We start from the raw sequence: 17,828 nt of genomic DNA, 5'->3' as shown, positions 1-17,828 counted from the left end.
ATCAATGCCCTAATCTAGAGAGTCACACAGAGCTAGTCAAACCAGTTACCTTCATTTTTATCCCCTGATTGACTGTGGCTCTCTTCTTGGTTGCTTGTCTCCTCACTTAGTGTAGTATGTGTAGTAGCGTCTGGCTCTTCAGCCTCTTCTTCAGCAGCACCCTCTAGCACTACATGAGGAAGAAGGGAAAAAGAAAAAAGGAGTAAGTTTTTTCTGGAAGCCATTTTAGCAAAATAAGACTACAGCCCTTTAGTTTGAGGGCTCCCCTGACTGGTACATAGGTCTGATGACAGAAGCATGTAAACAGCGCTGGTGCAGCCAAGCGCCCACTCCCACGAGTGGCTGGCACTGGGCTGGGAGATGCTGCTGCCTCTGCCACTGGTGAAACCTGGGCAAACAAAGAGAGGAAACCCTTACCGGCTTGGTCGCCAGTATTCAGCCAGCAAAAAGAGGAGGAGGGAGAGAAGGAGAGAGCAAGCTAGCGTATCACTGACGGTTGTGACATTTGGTTAAGAAGTTGGAAGAATATTCTGCAACTAGAGAATTTAAGTAATTCACTTTCATACACACACTCCTCTCCCCTTCTCTTCTTGGAGGATTAACATTTACTCCCATACATGAATTCATGGTGACCTTTTTCTTCCTTCTAGCAGTGGTGAAATGACTACTGAGTTTTCTGGGACCATTTGGCACATTCCTCACATGCATTGCCCAAGGTTTCCAGATGAGTTGAGGACATAAGCAACTATCGTATGTGCCGACTGAATTTTTCCACACCCCTTTGTGAAACCACAAACTTATCATGGTATCGTTGGGGTTTCAGGAAGGATGCCTGTTCTGGCTGGAGAATGACAGGGCAGTTAAACATCATTTTTAGAGGTGACAGGGAATGATCAATGCATGAGAAACAGAGGAGTCCTCTGCCCACGGCACCCACGGTAATAGCCTCTGGGAAAGGTTATTTGTAATATGGCAAACTACTGATACATTTTAAATGGAGCAATACGCCTTTATAACCTTACAAACAAAATATTAATTTAATTATGGAAATGAACACACTGTGGACATTTCATCATCTCAGATTTACAAATCGCATCCAGCAAACTTAATACAGGTTTTCCATTTTTCAGAGAGCAGAGACCATCGGCCTCAAACCACGGTTAACTCAACAAGGTTTCTTGCTTTTAAAAAAAAATATTCTCAAGGATGACATGCAAATCAGTCACATAACACATCTTCAAATGCTGTTTGAACAGCATTTGCAAACAATAAATGACTACGTTATCCCAACTACTGACGTTCTAGAGCGCACAAGAAAAGGCAGACAAAGGGCCCGGCTTCTGTCAAGCAGTTCCTCATTTCATGCAATGCCAGACAAAGCAGCAGATTCAAGCTTCCTATGTGTAACTGCCGACCCTCTTAAGAGCAGCACATAGATGATCAGACATAATGAACCAGCACAGCCTAGAGACAAAACTTAGGACCCGACTAAGCCCAGTGTCTAAGGCTCTGGATAATGTCAGCTTTTTAACTAACATTGTTTTCAATTTGCATCTTCAAAAACAGACAAAAAGACTATTTTTATGCCAACCTGAACAACTCGAGGTAACTCTTCCCTAATAATTTTTGTACTTTTCTGCTAAGAAAGCTCTAGTGGTCCCTGCGACACAGGGATTTCTTGATCCAAGGTGAGGCCAAGCACCCCTCCTTCTGTATTTTACCCAGTAATTAGGGGAGCTGTTTATTTGTTTGTCTTTATTTTGTTTGTCCTTAACTGTTATAACTTTGCTGTTATTTTGTTTGTTTTTAAAAAAGGTCTGTCTCATTTAGGAGCAACCCAGTCATTTCTTTTTTTTTTTCCCCTCTCTATCTTTTTTTTAACCACTTATGTGGTAGCTGACTTAATTTTGAATAGAATAAGCACAAGAGTTATTTTCGAGACTGGCCTAAATCTTCTTAGTTGCTTGCTGTATCTGCTTAGTACCACCAAAAATAAGGACCAGTTTAAATTATTTAGAGGGATTTCTGCTAAAACAATGCAAGTAAGTGCTATAGTCCTTAAAAAACCCCAACCAAACAAAACAACTCTTCCTTCCAAAGTAGATCTATTCATTCCTCTTTCAGTCAATATCTAGGACATTGTCACCACTGATTCATCCTGGAAAAAGTCAATCTATTGTGTAACTGTGAAGACTCCTGCATCGGCCAAGGTAACTTTGAGATAGCTGAGCAGCTTCCCAGAGAACTAGAGTCAGAATTCCTAGTGCTGCTTTTAGTGACAGTGAATATGGGAAATGTTCACCACAAAGAGAAGAGGCAGGCATACATGCACACATTAACAAACCCACCTCCCGTTTTAAAAACACCTGCCAGCTTGCCCTCTGTTCTTCTTTCAGGAGGAAAACTATGTATTGTGCTATTACAGCCTTTCATAATTTCTATGAAACAAGTTATTTTATTTCTTAATCTAAATATCTTCCTACTACCGCAAACAAAGATGTACAGTCACAGATCTTGTTTTTACAACTGTTTTCTGTACATTAAAAATTTCCTATTTTGGAAGCAGTTGAAAGATTACAACTTAATTTCTGCAAAAATAAGTATTATTGTTGCATGCTTTTATTTACATATGTATTTTTCACTCTCTTGCATGAAGCAAAAATGCACTACTGAAACAAAGACAACTGTATGAGCAGCACACACCGATTTCAGAAGCATAACTTTCTATTTGCAATAGGATACAGAAACAATAAGAATACTGGGCCAAATCACTCCTTCCTGTGGGAAAACCCATGGCAGGGTGCCTTTAGGCATGAACATACTGAGAGATTTCTCTTGCAGCTTTTTTTTTTTTGCTTTTTTTTTTCTTTAAATAAATGCATCACTGAGGATGCGGAAGTGGGTTTTTTTTCCACAGTACCTATGAAACTCAGGGAATCAGACAGGCAGCAACCAGCACAGACGCCCTATGCCATGCTGCCTTCAGGACTGCAAGCCTTCTCAGCTCATATCAAATGCCCCTGCTTGGAGGTCGTGCTGATGGAGCCTTCTTCCTCTCTCTCCCCAAAAGAAAACAAAGACCTCCAGGAAAGAGGACAAACAGGAAATAAGCTGGCAAACAGTGCAGCCTCAGGTTGCATTCATATCGGACCAAAGCCTCTAGGAAACAGGGAAGTGGTCACAAGCATTCAAGTCATCTTCTACTTTGAAGAAACCCCCCAGTGTCACAGTCATCCTCCTTGAAAAGAAGGAAAAGCAGAGAGCAAGCAACAGAGCGAGAGTGCTAACACATGTGGGGGGGAAGAGGGGTGACCAAACAAAACAACGCAGCAGCCTTCTTCGCACAGCCACACCAAGAGACCTGGCTCTTCTGCGGGAAGGTGTCCCTTCCACTTGATGATGTTGCTGAAACCATGAAACTGGGGCAACTTCCACCCCACAGAGAAACCTGAGGGGCCTTTAGCTCCTGCTTCTGTCAAGAGTCCCACCCCTGATGCCCCACATAACCAGCTAATGGGAGAGTCACTGAGAAAGCAGAGAGCTAAAAAAACAGAAAAAAAGCCTTGTTGCTTCCCATTCAGTCTGTACAGGAAGACACTTGCTAGACCTATTTCCTCCTTTGGGATAAAGTGTGACTCCACTGTATGTTAAAGCTGAGCCCATCAACAGTTACTTCCCCTCTACGCTTATGTGTATTTATTTGTATTTAATTTTCTTGTTTTAAGACCACTCTCAACAGTTACAGCTGCTTCTCCTTCTGGTGAAGAGCATCACAGATGAAGCAAAAAGGAGAACACGGGCCACAGGGGAAGGAAGAAGAAAGGAGAAGAAATGATGAGTCTTCAGAGTCACAGTCACTTGACTTGCCATCGAGAGGCAGCTACACAAGCACAGAGCAGCACGTCTTGGCCCCTGGGAGCTGGTACAAGTCTCTGCTCCAGATTGCTCCACTGTCTTTGCACATGAGCTCTCCCTTTGGAATAGATAGGAAGAAACACACAATACAGGCAAGGAGGGGGAAAACCTGGTGTGTAGCACAAAGCTGCTCATTGTTCTGCCTTCCGAAAAAAATCCACATTAACGTTAAAGTAGAAGCCATGCACTAATTGGGCCAGGGAAAGATTAACACTCTCAGCCAAATACTTTTATTGGTTTCATTAAACATGCCATAGTACGCAGTACAGAACACAGGGGGGAGGAGAAACAGGGGAAACAAATGACAGTTTTAGGAATGTGCACCCCCCCACAAACCACTTTTTCCCGTGAGGCTCAAACAGGAATCCTGAGCCTTCTTCATCATTTCCATCTTAGCAACGCTATTAGCTTATTCAAGGCTTTCCCACTGTTTTTTTTCTAAGTGGTAGAAAAAACCCCAAGGATCATTTAAATGAAGGCCAGACCTTCTGTATACAAATTTAGATGAGAACAGAACTTCAAAGAGGGATATCACATTTGAATAAACAAAAGTTTACCGTTTACCCTTGAGATTATAATACCTAAGAATTGCTACGCCATGCTCCAAACAGTTTCTGATGCACTGGTCTCCTACTAAGCTTCTACACAGAGGAGCAGATTTTACTCCCAGAGCACATGGCAACACTCCCAAGCACAAATGGTCACTCCCACCCCAAGAGATGCACACAATCACCCGCACTACATTTTGAACGTGATTTTGCATCAAAGCTGGCAGGAAGGAAAGAGGGTGAAAAGGTGTCATGTGGGAAGAAAAAAGGGTTAACACTATTCAAAGCACTGCCTCAAGGCAAAGGAAAACCAAACGAAAAAAGTTTTCCCGACTGACCTTTTTAATACCAACTCTGCCCTTGCTACTGAAGTGTTGGTGCTGACTCGGCACCCCAGCGGTAGAGAATTATACTGGCAGCGTCACCTCACTGTCACCACTGCTGGAGCACCAGTACAGAGCAGCCTATGGGGAAAGGAAGACAAGCATAAAAAGAAAGACAGTGGCATGGGAGTATCTGGTGGTCGTTCTTTCACTGAGCATTTGGTAAAAACTAAGAATGTTACCCCAAAGGTTTTCAACTTGTACCTGTAACTAATGTTTTCCCCTAGGGAAAAACAAAACCAAACCAAACAAACCCTAAAAGACAACAACCAAAAGCAGCAACATCTCTTGAAAGGTACTCTCTGAGCGCCGAAAGACAGACTGCTCCTCTTGCTATGAACTCTCTGAGCTGTTACCAATACAATTGTTTTACCTGTGTTAGCGCACATATAATACTTTGCTTCCTAAAATAACCCTACAAATCCACAACATCCATATGCCTTTTCTCACCTAACATGTACACAGACAGATGGATCCAGACACAGAATAAACAAGTGAAGCACTTGCTCATGGCCATACCTTAAAACTGAGCTAGGGACCACCTTCTGTTTTGGGGATGGGGCAGGGGAAGAAGCACCAAACACGAACAAGATGACCCCCATATTTCCAGATTATTTTGTATCCTGTTCCTACAACAACTTAACAGTAAGGTTCAATTTTAAATATTCAAATGTATTTACTCCTCCTGTTTTATTTCCTTGCGTGCATGATAGGATACATGCGTGTATGTAGTTTTTATGTAGGTTTTGAAAATCACCCTCTGATGACTTATGGACCACTAATGGTCCTCAGGACTTTGGCTCAGATGACCAAAAGCATCTCTCCATAAACCATACCAGAATTTGAACTTAGTTAATGCCTTAAGTGAACAACAACTCTGAATCACCATGATACTCCGGTATTACATTGATGTAATACACTGAAAACAAGGAAGCTGTTCTAATCTAACAGTGAGATGCCTTACCGGCAAAGCAGGGGTTTCCTGGATGAAATTCACCTATATGGTCCAACTGGTTTACAGCAATGCACACAGATACCAGGCAGCCTTAATATAAAATGCATTCGTACCTATCTTCTTGGCCCTGCACTCAATTTGCTAACTTGAACAGGGTACCCATGTTTGCTCCTTTCGCAAGTGCTGTGTGCTGGGGGAACTGCCCTCACGCAGGAGCCTGTGGTCTTGCTAGGCTAGAAATGAGAACCAAGGCACACGCTGCTCCAGCGCCGAGAGCGAAAGCAAAACCCGACGGCCCCCAGGCTCCCAACAGGAAAGCCCAGGTCTCCGCCAGCACGCTCGGTAGGTGCCTCGGTAGGGTTTGATCCGAGCCTGCACTGAGCTCCCAACCAGCACTGCCATTCTTGGGGACGGCTACCACATAAAATGCACGGCACCACAAGAGCTGCAGTAACCTGCAGCCGCATTTAGGTTCAACAGCTGCTGATGAATTTTGAGATTTTTCTAACGCCTTAGCCCTCCTCCCCTCCAACCAGAGAAATATTTATGAGCTGTTCCTCATCCTTACTGTTCGTATCAACTTGTGGGTGAGCACCTGGCCCTCCAGGAAGCCTTTGTCACTGAATTGCAGTCAGCTTCGAGAGCTTGTTCAAGCAAAACAGATACTGAGATTTGAAGACAGCTTAACAAACCTGGGGCCACGAGCACCGCTTTTAGAAACGCGAAAAAATAAAGTCAGGGCAACAGCAGAGTAAAACAAGTAGCTGTAAGCAGACATCCTTCTACGCCTTCCCGTGTAGACAACTGCAAACACCCCTCCATCCTCATCCTTGCCTGCCTGCGCAGCCGCCAGGAGGCCGGCAGGGAGGGGGCCCGGCTTCCCCCAGTCACTGGGAACCACGGCGACGCAGGGGGAACACGGGACAAGATGGCCTTGGGCCTTACCCGGCACATCCCCTCCCCTACGCCCTCCCCGCCGGCTGAGGAGGGACACAAAAGCAATACTGTCTGTCCTTATAAGCTCTGCTTTACATGTGTTTGGGGAGCGGGGACAGCTGTGCGGACGGCTCGCAGAGTTCCAGGAAGTCGATGTGTTTCTTGGCTTTGACTCCAGTTTATTTGCCTTAGATGAAGTGGCGACCCGAGAAAGTCCCTTCGTGTCCCCCCCCGGGGCTGGCACTGGCCGCAGCGGGGCGGTGCTCCTTGGGACACAGCCCGGGGTCTCTCCCCACACCGATCAGCCTTCCCCAGTCCGGCCGCTGCATCTCTCCCTCGGGCCAGGGCTGGCTCAAATCCCACCGGGCAAGGGGACGGCCTTGGGACGCGGCGTGGGAGAGGGTGGGAGCCTGGAGCAGAGCCAGGGACCGGAGGCAGCAGGCCCTGAAGGCTCTTCCCTCAGCAGGCAGGATGGAGGTGTCTCACGAAGGCGGGAGTGGGTCAGGTGAGCGGCGCCACGCTGCCTGCCAAAACCACCGCTGCCTACACGGCCCCGAAGGAGCCGAGGACAAGGCAAGAGAGCGGAGGGGCAGGGGGAAGCTGAAGCGAGGACTAGCGGTCACCCCCATCGCCTGTGTCTCCCTGCCCAACAGGCCGAGGAAGGGGAGGCACACCTGCCCGAGGGGAGCCGCAGCGACCCCAGGGAAGCATGGCCCAGGGATACAAAACCCCGTCTGCTGCTGCTGCTGCCACCTCAGACAAGCAAGAGGGGATGAAGGATGCAAAATGAGGAAACAATCTAAAATGTAGCTCTGTGGGTTTGGTTTTTTTTTTTCATTTTTGCTTTGTCCTGCCAAACCCAGTTAACTTAAAACCCTGAGCCGGGGGGAAAAGCTGTAGGTTGATGTCCCATCACCTACACGGCTAAGCAAGCACTGCACTGAGGGAATGAGATACTTGTCCAAGAGCCCAAGGGGTGAGCTAGACAGATTGCACTTGGGAGAGCCAGATGGAAAACATTTCTGAGTAACGGAGAAGGAAAGCGACCTCCCCTCCAAACAATCCAAACTACAGCACCCCTCGCCTCCGACTGAGGAGAGGCTGCAGGGACGTGGCGCGGGCGAAGCGAGACACTGGGCTCAGCTGGGTAGCTGTGACGGAGATGCTGACATCCCCGACAATATATGGCCAGTCTAAACCACGGGATATCTTGTCCTTTTAAGGTGGGCCAAGAGCAAGCATCTGTGCAGCAGCAGCACAGCCCCAGCCTGCCATCAATAGCCCCTGGTGTCACTGAAAAAACAGGGGCTCCTGTGCCATACCAACTGGCCATGCACATGCCCAGGCACCCACCCCGAGAGGAGACAATCTGTCTGGTTGTTCCTCCGCACAGCATCACGGAAACAAGAAGGAGCAGTAGTAACGAGAGGAAGAAAAGCCACGAAACCATGCGGCCGGGCTGCTTGCTGGCAATTGGCGCTTGCAGCTGTTGGGAAGGGAGGGAGGGAGGCCCTGTCCCCGTCCCCATCCCTGTCCCTGTCCCTCGCCTTGCTGGCCAGCAGCTCAGCCAAGAGCAGCTTTGGACCCAGTACTCAAGGTGAAGGTTTAAAGCAAATCTCTGGAGGGGGAAACAAGCAAATGTTTCACCCCCTCATGCTTGCTCTTCACACGTAGCCAGAGCTGTGTGCGCGCAGCAGGACGGGTTCAGCAGGGATTAGAGAGGCAGGATGAATCACGCTGAGGAAGATACAGAAAATCTCCTGTGCTAGTGCCCTGCTTCTTGTGCAGTGCCCTGGTTGTGATCCTCTTCCTCCAGGATGGATTTAAAGAGAGCTTCACAGAGGGCCTGAACGCACAGGCAATTTTACAAAAACCGTTCTGGAAATAGGGTAAGCTAAACCAGGAAAAGACTCCTTCCTTTTGGAGTAGCTATGTCCCACATGGCATTTCACCACTGTAACTGCATCCACATGCTAGCAAATTTCCTTGCACAGGCAAGCCCACAGGGGAGAGCATTGGTTCGCTTACCGCAGAGCCCCCAACTCATCCTTTGCGGCCTGACCGCGCTGTCTTTGCAGGGGATGCCAGCGCACCCTCTGCTTGGAGCACTGTACCAGGTAGCATGCCAAAGCACTTTACGCCTCACAAGATAATGCAGTAAAATGATGCACAACATGAGAAAAGAAAGAGTAGACATTACAGGGATTAAAACTCATTTCCTGGTGGTAGCGCTGTCAACCATCACGATTTTATCACGAGCCCCGTAAAAATCTGATGGTGTTACATTACTGCACAAAAATCTCAAACTTTTTTTTTAAAGTCAAAGTTCTAGTTTTCCGGGTTGTGGAGAAAGGACAGAAACATTACATGCTCAGCAAAATACAAAAAGCAAATTGAAGTGAACAGATTAATTTTAAAGCCTCAAGGTTTTAAGGATAATCATGATCTCAGATGCTCAACCTGTAATTTCTTAACACACAGGGATAGCAACACAGAGCATCCCTTCTTTACACAGCACGTTTTGTACCCTGGAACATATACCTTACAAAACTAAAATGGTTTTTTTCTTTTTTAAAGAGGGAAAAGAATCGCAACATCTCAGCACGTTTCTAACGTTTTATTTAAAAGCCAACACAGCTGCACTTTAATGCTACTTAAAGATGAGAACCTCCACCAAATTACCAAACTCGTTTTAAGCAGAAAGATTCAACATGCAAATATTTTGCAGAGAGAATGATTCAAGAGTTTGCAGCTCTTCTCGCTGCTCTTTTCCAGGGAGCATGACTTGCTGACAGGATTAACTACTGCCAGGCTCACGAAGCTGGGAGACAGCTGCCACATGGCAGCCATTTATTACAAAGCTCCACTCCTCTAAAGTTAGGAAAGAGGCAGACTATTTCATCTGTGTTATCAGCAGGGTTCCTCTGCTCCACAGGCTTTAGTGACTAGGCTTTTTCTAAACAAACACCTCCTTTTCTCCCCCACCTTGTTAACATCATTATCTTCCTGTCTTCTGTTTCTGGTCAGCACAGGAACTATTCCCCCTATCACACTCTCCAAACAACAACAAAAAAAATCTATAATCAAAACAATTTAAAACGTTCAGAAACACACATATCCCCCGAAATAGATTTTTTAATTAGAGAGTTTTAGCTTGAAATTTTAAGAGGGGAAACCACATGCCACAAGGAGGAAAGAGAGATGTGCTGAAGCAAAGGGATTCAGAAGCGGGCTGTACAACCCTCACTCTCCCATCCACTCTAGGAGGCATTTGTAAGGTCAGCCTCCAACTGCAATACCCCAAGCAGCTACACGGCTTTTTCATGAGCAAGATAACCTGTAGCGCTCCTACCCAGCTTGTATCTCCACACCAGGCAGACCCTCTGCAGACCCACAAACCAAAGCCAACCCCTGCCCTGCCCTGTACGAGGCACAAACAGGTCTCAAGTCAACCACCTCCTACAGTCTGCTAAGGACCAGGACCAGATATATCATCTCCATGTGATAGTAAGCATAGATGACCATTGGTTGCCACTCTCCTGTTATTTTGAACCAGAGCTAAAAAAGACCAGCTAGCTGTTTAATTTTACCTGAAGTTCTAGATATTCTAGATATACATTTGCCATAGATGCCAGAGTACCACAAATCACTCAAACTGAGGTTTATTGCTTCCTCCAGGTGAATGGAGAACCCAGCCTTGAGAAAAACATCTCTCTCCCATCACTGATGAACAAGTTGCCACAGTCCTGTGAGCATACCCACTGGCTTATACCAGCTGGGCAGGTAGCCTTCAGAGTTGTTTGCAGAGCTCTAAATTCTGAAATACAAAGTATCTTTCTTGGTTTAGTTAGGTAAATTAATTACAGCAGTAGATGGTGCTGGCAAGCCTCTCCAAGTAGAGATCCTCACAAGAAAGCCACTAGGAAAATTTTAAACAGCAGTGTTACTTGCCAATGGTATTCTTCAGTACCAGTTTTCTTTCTATTTTGAAGTACACACAGTGAAACTAACCTGTGGGAGGTGCTTCCTGCACACCGACAAAATGAAACAGCATCTGTTAATTTTCATAGACTGCAACACACATGCAAAAAAAGGGCACAGGGGATCCAGTTCAACAATTTCTTATGGGACTGAAAAGTTCCTCAGCTTTATCAGATGAGTACAAGAAGCCTTGTCAGAAACGATGTACCTCTATCTGACTTGAAAAAAGATGTATTTTCAAAACAAGAACTGCATACACGCGCGCACACACACACACACACACACACAAATCCCCCTTCATCCACAACCACATCCAGCTGCTGACCTTCCAAGTTCCTTGGCGTATAGCCTTTGCTCTGGGACTTTAAAAGCCTAGCAGGCATTTCTAATGGATTTTACAAAGTACACAGGCCCGGCCTTGTAAAACCTCATGAGGAATCCACGGAGGTCACTGTGGAGCTTAGACAGTCTGCAAACAGCATAATCCACGTGCTGGTGAGGTAAGGAATGACCAAAGTCGGGCGGATAGGCCGAAGACTTCTGCAGCGACCAGCTCCTCCAACAATGCTGTAAACCCTGGAGGAAATGCCTGCTGATCTTCAAAGCCCTTCAGTAGGAACAGCCTTAAGTTTCCCGAACATGAGCATTCTGGTTGCGAGGCCACAATCCTCTTATGTACGCAGAGAAAAATACAACAACAAAGCAAACAAAAAAAATACAATCTACTAAGGTTAATAACTGCAAATAACAAGCAAGACTGACCCTCTACTCTGCAACGAGCTGTCGGATCCATCCAGCAAAGTTTTGATGCTCCTCAGCACAACAGCCACACGGATCAAGCAGCAGCTTACAATCTCTGCAGCTTTCCTTTTTCTATTCCAGGCAGTCCTCCACACGTTTAGACTCCTGGAACACAATACTCAGTTGTTCGGACTAGGATGCTACAGCCTGTAGCTGTACAAGGTGTCCACTGTACACTGTAACTGCACTGCCGGCAGAATTTTAGGTACAGCCTTCAGTCGCCTGACGGTCTGCACAGGCGACCATGAGTAAAGGGGAGTCTGGACACCTGCACACTGCAAAGAATTGCAGGAAGTTTATTTCAGGAACGCTGGGGAAAAAAAAAGAACAGACAAAATTGTGAACAGGTTTCTTCAGTAAGTAAAGTTTCAAGTTGCTACTCCTCCAGCCAAAAATGTCTGCTGCCACTCCAAAACCACCCTCCTTTTCCAAAAACACAATTCCACCACTAGTGCTTCACACATTGCCATCAAACAGATGATACAGACAATTCTTCCCACAATTCACGTATGAAAAGGGAAACTCATTTCCTTCTGCTGACTCCCATTGACATATAATATACCAAAACATTAGCCTGAAACAAACTAGTATGAATTATGCATAGGTTCAACCCAATTCTGGGTAAAGTAGTAGTTGCACGTGTTCACCATAGAGAAAAATGAATGACAACAACAACAAAAAAATCGACCAAGTGGCCTGTGCACCACTCACACCCACCCCAATTTCTGCAGTAGGACAGCAAGAGTTTGCCAGTGGAACCTTGACTAATCACTTTCATATATGTACACATAGCAAAGCAACATTTAAGTATCATAATCAGACCTATGATACTGAAATTCATACTTCTTTTGAGGAGTGATGTTTCCACGTGAACATTTTCTCAGTCATATATACATACACACCCACACAGCCACTTTCTTTTAATTCTGAAAATGAAATCACCTTGCTTTACAGTTTTAAGCCAGTATATACTATCACAATATATATATTTACATTAATCTTGCTGAGGTCACTTAGAATCTACTCTACGACCAGAGGTGAACAAGACCTAAAGTGTTTTAAAAGAGCCACAAAGAAAAAAAAAATCTGATATTGTTCTTTGATTAGGTTACAACTCTTTAAAGGAACAAACTGTATTTCAACCCAACTGAAGATCCCATCCTCCAAACTTCATATAAAAATGATGTTCACTCAGAGCAAAAGTAAAGGACAAAGAAAACCTCAACACCAGAACTCATACTTTCACTCAGATACTAAATAGCAGGAGCTATTTTCCACTTCCAGTTCAGACATTATTGTTTTGTAGTAAGTTTTATATGCTTTATGGAGCTCAACCGTTCAATATAGAGAGATACAAGAGAAGAAGTCAAGAAATCGGTAGCTGTCTCACCTGTAGAGCAGACAAGCGTGTATTTGAATGGGTTAAAACAAGAAACTAAAAGGAGAAAGCAAGCAAACTGCCAGCTAAATAAATTATTTTTCAGTGTAAGGTGAAAAACTTTTCTTAATCTACCCACTCATTTCACACATGGTAATATGCAACTATCATTCTACCAAAAATTAGAAGAGTCACCACCAGATTTGTTTCACTCGTTCTTTCATCTAAACTTCAAATGGGGTTTCTGAAGCTAGAAGATTTCGCCATCCCTACTTACTGACAGCTGAAGACAGAAACTGGCGCTTTCCTCATCTGTTAGGGCCTGGCATGCCATGGAGGCTATGGAGGTAAGCACTCTCATAAACAGAAGTGGCCGCAGCAACACGTTCAGCATATTTCACAGCGAACTTGAGATGTCATTCAATACAAGTTTGACATAAAAAATATGAAAGCTGACAAGTTCAAAGGTTCCTGAGCAAATATACTCCTTTAAAACTTCCTAAAATCTCTAAATATGGATAATTTCTGAAGTAACGAGGTCTTTAAAATAGCAGTAAGCAAGCTCCCCGAAGGGTGGGGTAATTGGGAGGGTTATCACACCTCTGGGGGAAGTCACAAGCTCTATCTTGGCAGTGTTTCATCCCTTCATACACCCAGGGGACTGATTAGTTCATGATAAGCAATTAGGCACCCTAGGGAGGACGGTTAACCGTCTTACCAAAACAAAAAGGCTGCACAAATGTAAGTCTCACTAGATTAAAGAAACACTATCTGAAGAACAGCAAATTTGTGTTTGTTCCCTTCTACTGGAACTAGCAAATACTACATTTTGCCTACATATGGCACACACAGATCTCAGAAATCCCAAATTTGAGCACGTACTTGCTGCTAAATTGGTAACAAATGCTCTGAAGCATTTTCTTTCCCAAGACACCAGTGCTGTGATGCAGGAAAAAAGGAGGAGGGACGGAGGGGAGGAATACAGTAAATAATGATTAGACGACTTGAACTAGCAATCTCATCCATTTAGATTCTCTTCCTCATTGCTAAATAGTCCCTAACCAAGGATCAGCTGCAGAAAGCGGGACCTGGAAAGGCTATATATGGCTGAATGCTGGTTGCATTTCAGAATGAAACTCCCAGTCAGCAGCAGCCCCACCATTACACCCCCTGCTCCTAAAAAAGTTCTGGGAAGCTCCTGCCTGCTGTGAGGCTTGCGGTGAGGCACCTATGCGTATCACAATCCTACCCATGTTAAACATTTATCTCTGGTGAAGCAGAGGGATGAATTCACCTTTTGCCTGCCAACTGATGTAAAAGCTCCAACACACACCAGAGCTGCCGATGACGCTGTTTCTGACTTACATCAGGCCCAATGTATTTCAAAGTACTTCGACAGCTTAAAATATGAAGGAATGCTTTTCAATAAGACGACCCCCTGTTCTTTTCTGTCCTTTTATCTTTTCTTAACAGTTTGCCATCCAGTGATAGGAGGGAACCCCAGCTGCATAGCCTGGGCTTTTATCTTCTGCTGACCATGCAACAACACAAAGCTCAGTGCTGGATTTCCTGCTGCTTGCCTAAAGGGGCTGTTCAGCTTGTTTAAATATTACTTGCCTTGGGAGCCTTGGAGTTGTGCCCAAGCACTGTACTGTATCTTCCCAGCATCCATTTCAGCATGTACTTTAAAGGTCTTTAGGTTCGATGTACTATGCTCTCCCTCGCTACAGGAGGAGCCTGATGCCTCTAGAAAAAAAAAAGAAAACCCACCCGACTCCTCCCTCTCTCCCCATTCCCCCCATTAATCCCTGTGCCTCATTCCGTTACACAGCTAACAGAAGTCCCTCTTCATCCCAAAAGCATGCAAACATATTTAGTCCAGTAAACCGAACCAATTCCAACCAAGGGAAAAGACATTCTGGTATGAAAGGCTACAGCTAGGAAGAAATCAGATGCCGTGCATCACGTACAGCAAGCTATCAATGCTCAGTGAGCAAACAACTGAGAAAGTACAGTAGCAAAAGCAGGCTTTTAAGCCGAGTTGTGGTACAGCAGCCTCTTGCCATGCTAAATTTGGGAAGTCTCCACAGTGGATTTTAGAAGAAAAGAATCTCCAAACACGACCTTCTCCAAATCTGCAAACTTAACATCAAGGCACTTTCTTTCCTCGTTCAGAGCAGTGATGAAAATAAAACATGGCTTTTAAAAAAAACAGAAAGGATATTCCAGTCTTTACAAATTCCTTCAGAAGCTCTCCTTTTCACAATCACCATGCCACAGAGAGGCTGAGTTCTGGCTACAAGGTCAGCAGGGAGATAACCTTGGCCAATAGAAATGATCTGCATCAGCCCAAAGGCAGCACCAGGCGGCCACCCATTAAGCAGCCCGGCAGGCCTCACTGTTAACCTATTTGCAGCCGATAACAGCTGATACGGATGGAGAAGGAGGAGATAAAAATCCAGATTCAAAATCTATTTGTGAAAGTTGTGGACAGAGCAGTTCGAATAAGGAAAACTTTAGTGAATACTGACTGCGAGAACTGTCCTGTAAAAAGATGTCTCTCATATTCCACGGCAGCTGAGATGCAAAATACATGTACCCCCACAAGCTGACACAGAATTGCAGTTGCGAGGAAACTCAAGGCTTGAAGTGAAAACCTGTTTTTAATCCATTCTGCTTCGCTTCAGCCTGCAGTGTACAGACTGATTTAACCTGATGTAAGCCACGGCTGTCATTCAGAAGGACAGACTGCCAGTCCTCACTTCACCCTGCAGCTCCGGCCACACGTTCTCCGTCCGGCCTCATGCCAGTCCTAGCGTTTGAACAACCACACGGTGATGCAGGGTCACGGAACTGAGCTGGTTTGGGATTTGCGTTTGTTTGGGTTTTTTTTTGTTTTTCACTTAAAAATGTACACATATATAGTTTCATCAACAGCCTTCACACAGGGGAGCTGAGACATCGTCAAATTACACCCTCTATTTGAGTGAGGGATGAGAGACCTGAGCAAGAATGTTGTTGGTAACTCTACTCCCACGGTGCTGCAGTACCGGGGAAAGATGAAAAGATGTAGTGGAACGAACCCACAGCCGGTTCCATCTCCAGACTCTCTCCTCCTGCTCCCCCTCTCTCCCTTCTCCCCAGCTCAAGAGCTCGCCTGCAAACTCTCTGCCATAAAGAACACTCCTATTATTTAAAAGTCTACCTGAAGTTCAGTTCTCCAATTAAACCCAGTGAAAATAAGTTCACAATAAAATAAACTACCACAATTAAAATGTCTGCACCGCACCTCTCCCACGGCATCCCTGGAAGAGGGGAGCAAGAGAGCAAGAGCAGTCCCAGGCAATGAGTTAGTAATTTTCTGCTTACCTATCCAATTTCTCCTAGATCAAGGACTGGGTGTACCTTTTGCACAGTGCTAAGCACAAAGCAAACACAAGTCCAAAATATCCCCCTCCCTCCCCGCCTCCCTCAGTCTTTACAGGGATGAATTAAGCATCATTTTCAACTTTTTTGTTTGTTTGTAAACATTTGTAAATGACCCTTTCCCCATGCACAAAGACAAAATTTACCCGCCCCCAATATAACTCATGCTTCATTAAGTCACATCAGTAACAATGCTGAAACCGTCTGCCACCATGCGCCACCGCGTGTACCAACCACAGCTCCAGAGTCTCCAGAAAGTAGGGCAAGCAGCTCACCTGGAGTCCTTTGGTACTTTAGAAACAGTATTTACAAACCTTGGGCCCTTGGACTTAACACACAGCACAGTGGGAATGGCACACATGCTCCCGCACGGGCAGCTGACCCCCTCCAGAGAGCGGTATTTATTGTAAAATGCATCACTTAAGGGGATGGGATGGGACAGAAGTAGAGAAAAGAAACCAAAGCTGCAGAGCGAAAGGACATGTCGCCTGGCTGCATGTCCTCAGGCGCTGCTAGCTCACATTGCTTGCACCATCTGACGGCTCAAAGCTAAACATGGAATGTAGGTAGCAAGTCATAACGCTGCGCAGGGCTGGAGACGTGACCCATCAGCTGTTTCTGCATTATAATTATTGCACTGGAGCACAGCAGGACCAAAAGTTTGCCTGAGCAGATTTCTGCGACGTTTTGGCTTGTTAAAAATGACAAGAAAGGCCGCACGCCGCTTTCAGATTTGCGATTAGAGTCGCTTTTCCACAGTCCCGGCATTCTCTATTTAAAATCCTCAATCCGCAAGGAAAGCAGAAGGCCCAGAACTATTTAGCTTCATTCAAAACAGCATTAAGAAGTCAGATTTCACAGGGCTGTGCTCTCTTTCTCTCTCCCCCCTCCACAAGACAGAAAGGAGTTTCACACAAAGATGCAGGGAAGCAGTACTCCTGAACCACCATTCTCTGCATTTCTAAGCTGGTCTTGGCCATTTCCCCTTCAGAGCACTTCTGCTCCCAGGCTTTCTCTCGCTCTCTTTTTATTTTTAAAGTTTCTGCTACTAATAAAAAAAAGAGAAAACCTTATTGCAATACCATCATTTCCTTGTATTATCATATTCTCTAGTGAACTGATTAATTCTCACGAGTGATCCTGACCCTCAGCTCCCACTGGGCCTCAAGTGATGCAAACCGTTTCTTTCAGCTCTTCCTCCATTTTATTTTTGTCCTAACATGCACCGAGTACAAGTAGAAGACTAAGTTTTGCAAGTCTGGACTTAAAATGCAAATATGTTCCCTGTATAGCTGGAAAGGAGCACTTCACTTTTAGGCAATTTGTTTCTGTAACATGCTCAGAATTAAGCAAAGCTCAAACAGAACAAGTCAGTAAAGAAATTATTTAAATCAATATGTATTCAACACATCTTACTGTCCAGGCTTTGCCCTACAAGTGAAGCATCAGTTATTAGAAGCATAGCTTGTCAGGCAGCGACATGAATTTTAGTGCAGGAGGTCAGC

General features: G+C 45.1%; 1 protein-coding gene across 12 annotated transcripts in view; it reads right to left on the bottom strand.

The window, feature by feature from the left end:
• Positions 1-17,828, bottom strand: part of RREB1 (ras responsive element binding protein 1) — a 127,238-nt gene that overhangs the window by 69,728 nt on the left and 39,682 nt on the right. For 5 of the 12 annotated variants that reach the window (XM_075142644.1, XM_075142640.1, XM_075142645.1 and 2 more), the window contains one exon: positions 50-169. In XM_075142644.1, the coding sequence (XP_074998745.1) occupies positions 50-169 (120 nt within the window). Of the gene's footprint in view, positions 1-49; positions 170-4,801; positions 4,928-11,480; positions 11,830-13,174; positions 13,376-17,828 lie in introns of those variants that run through there. The other 7 variants (XM_075142648.1, XM_075142649.1, XM_075142650.1 and 4 more) reach the window with 5 other exon arrangements.

Source organism: Calonectris borealis, chromosome 2 (genome assembly GCF_964195595.1).
Source record: "Calonectris borealis chromosome 2, bCalBor7.hap1.2, whole genome shotgun sequence".
NCBI lineage: Eukaryota > Metazoa > Chordata > Aves > Procellariiformes > Procellariidae > Calonectris > Calonectris borealis.
Note: the sequence above shows the minus strand (reverse complement) of the source record. Positions and strands in the feature narration are given on the sequence as shown.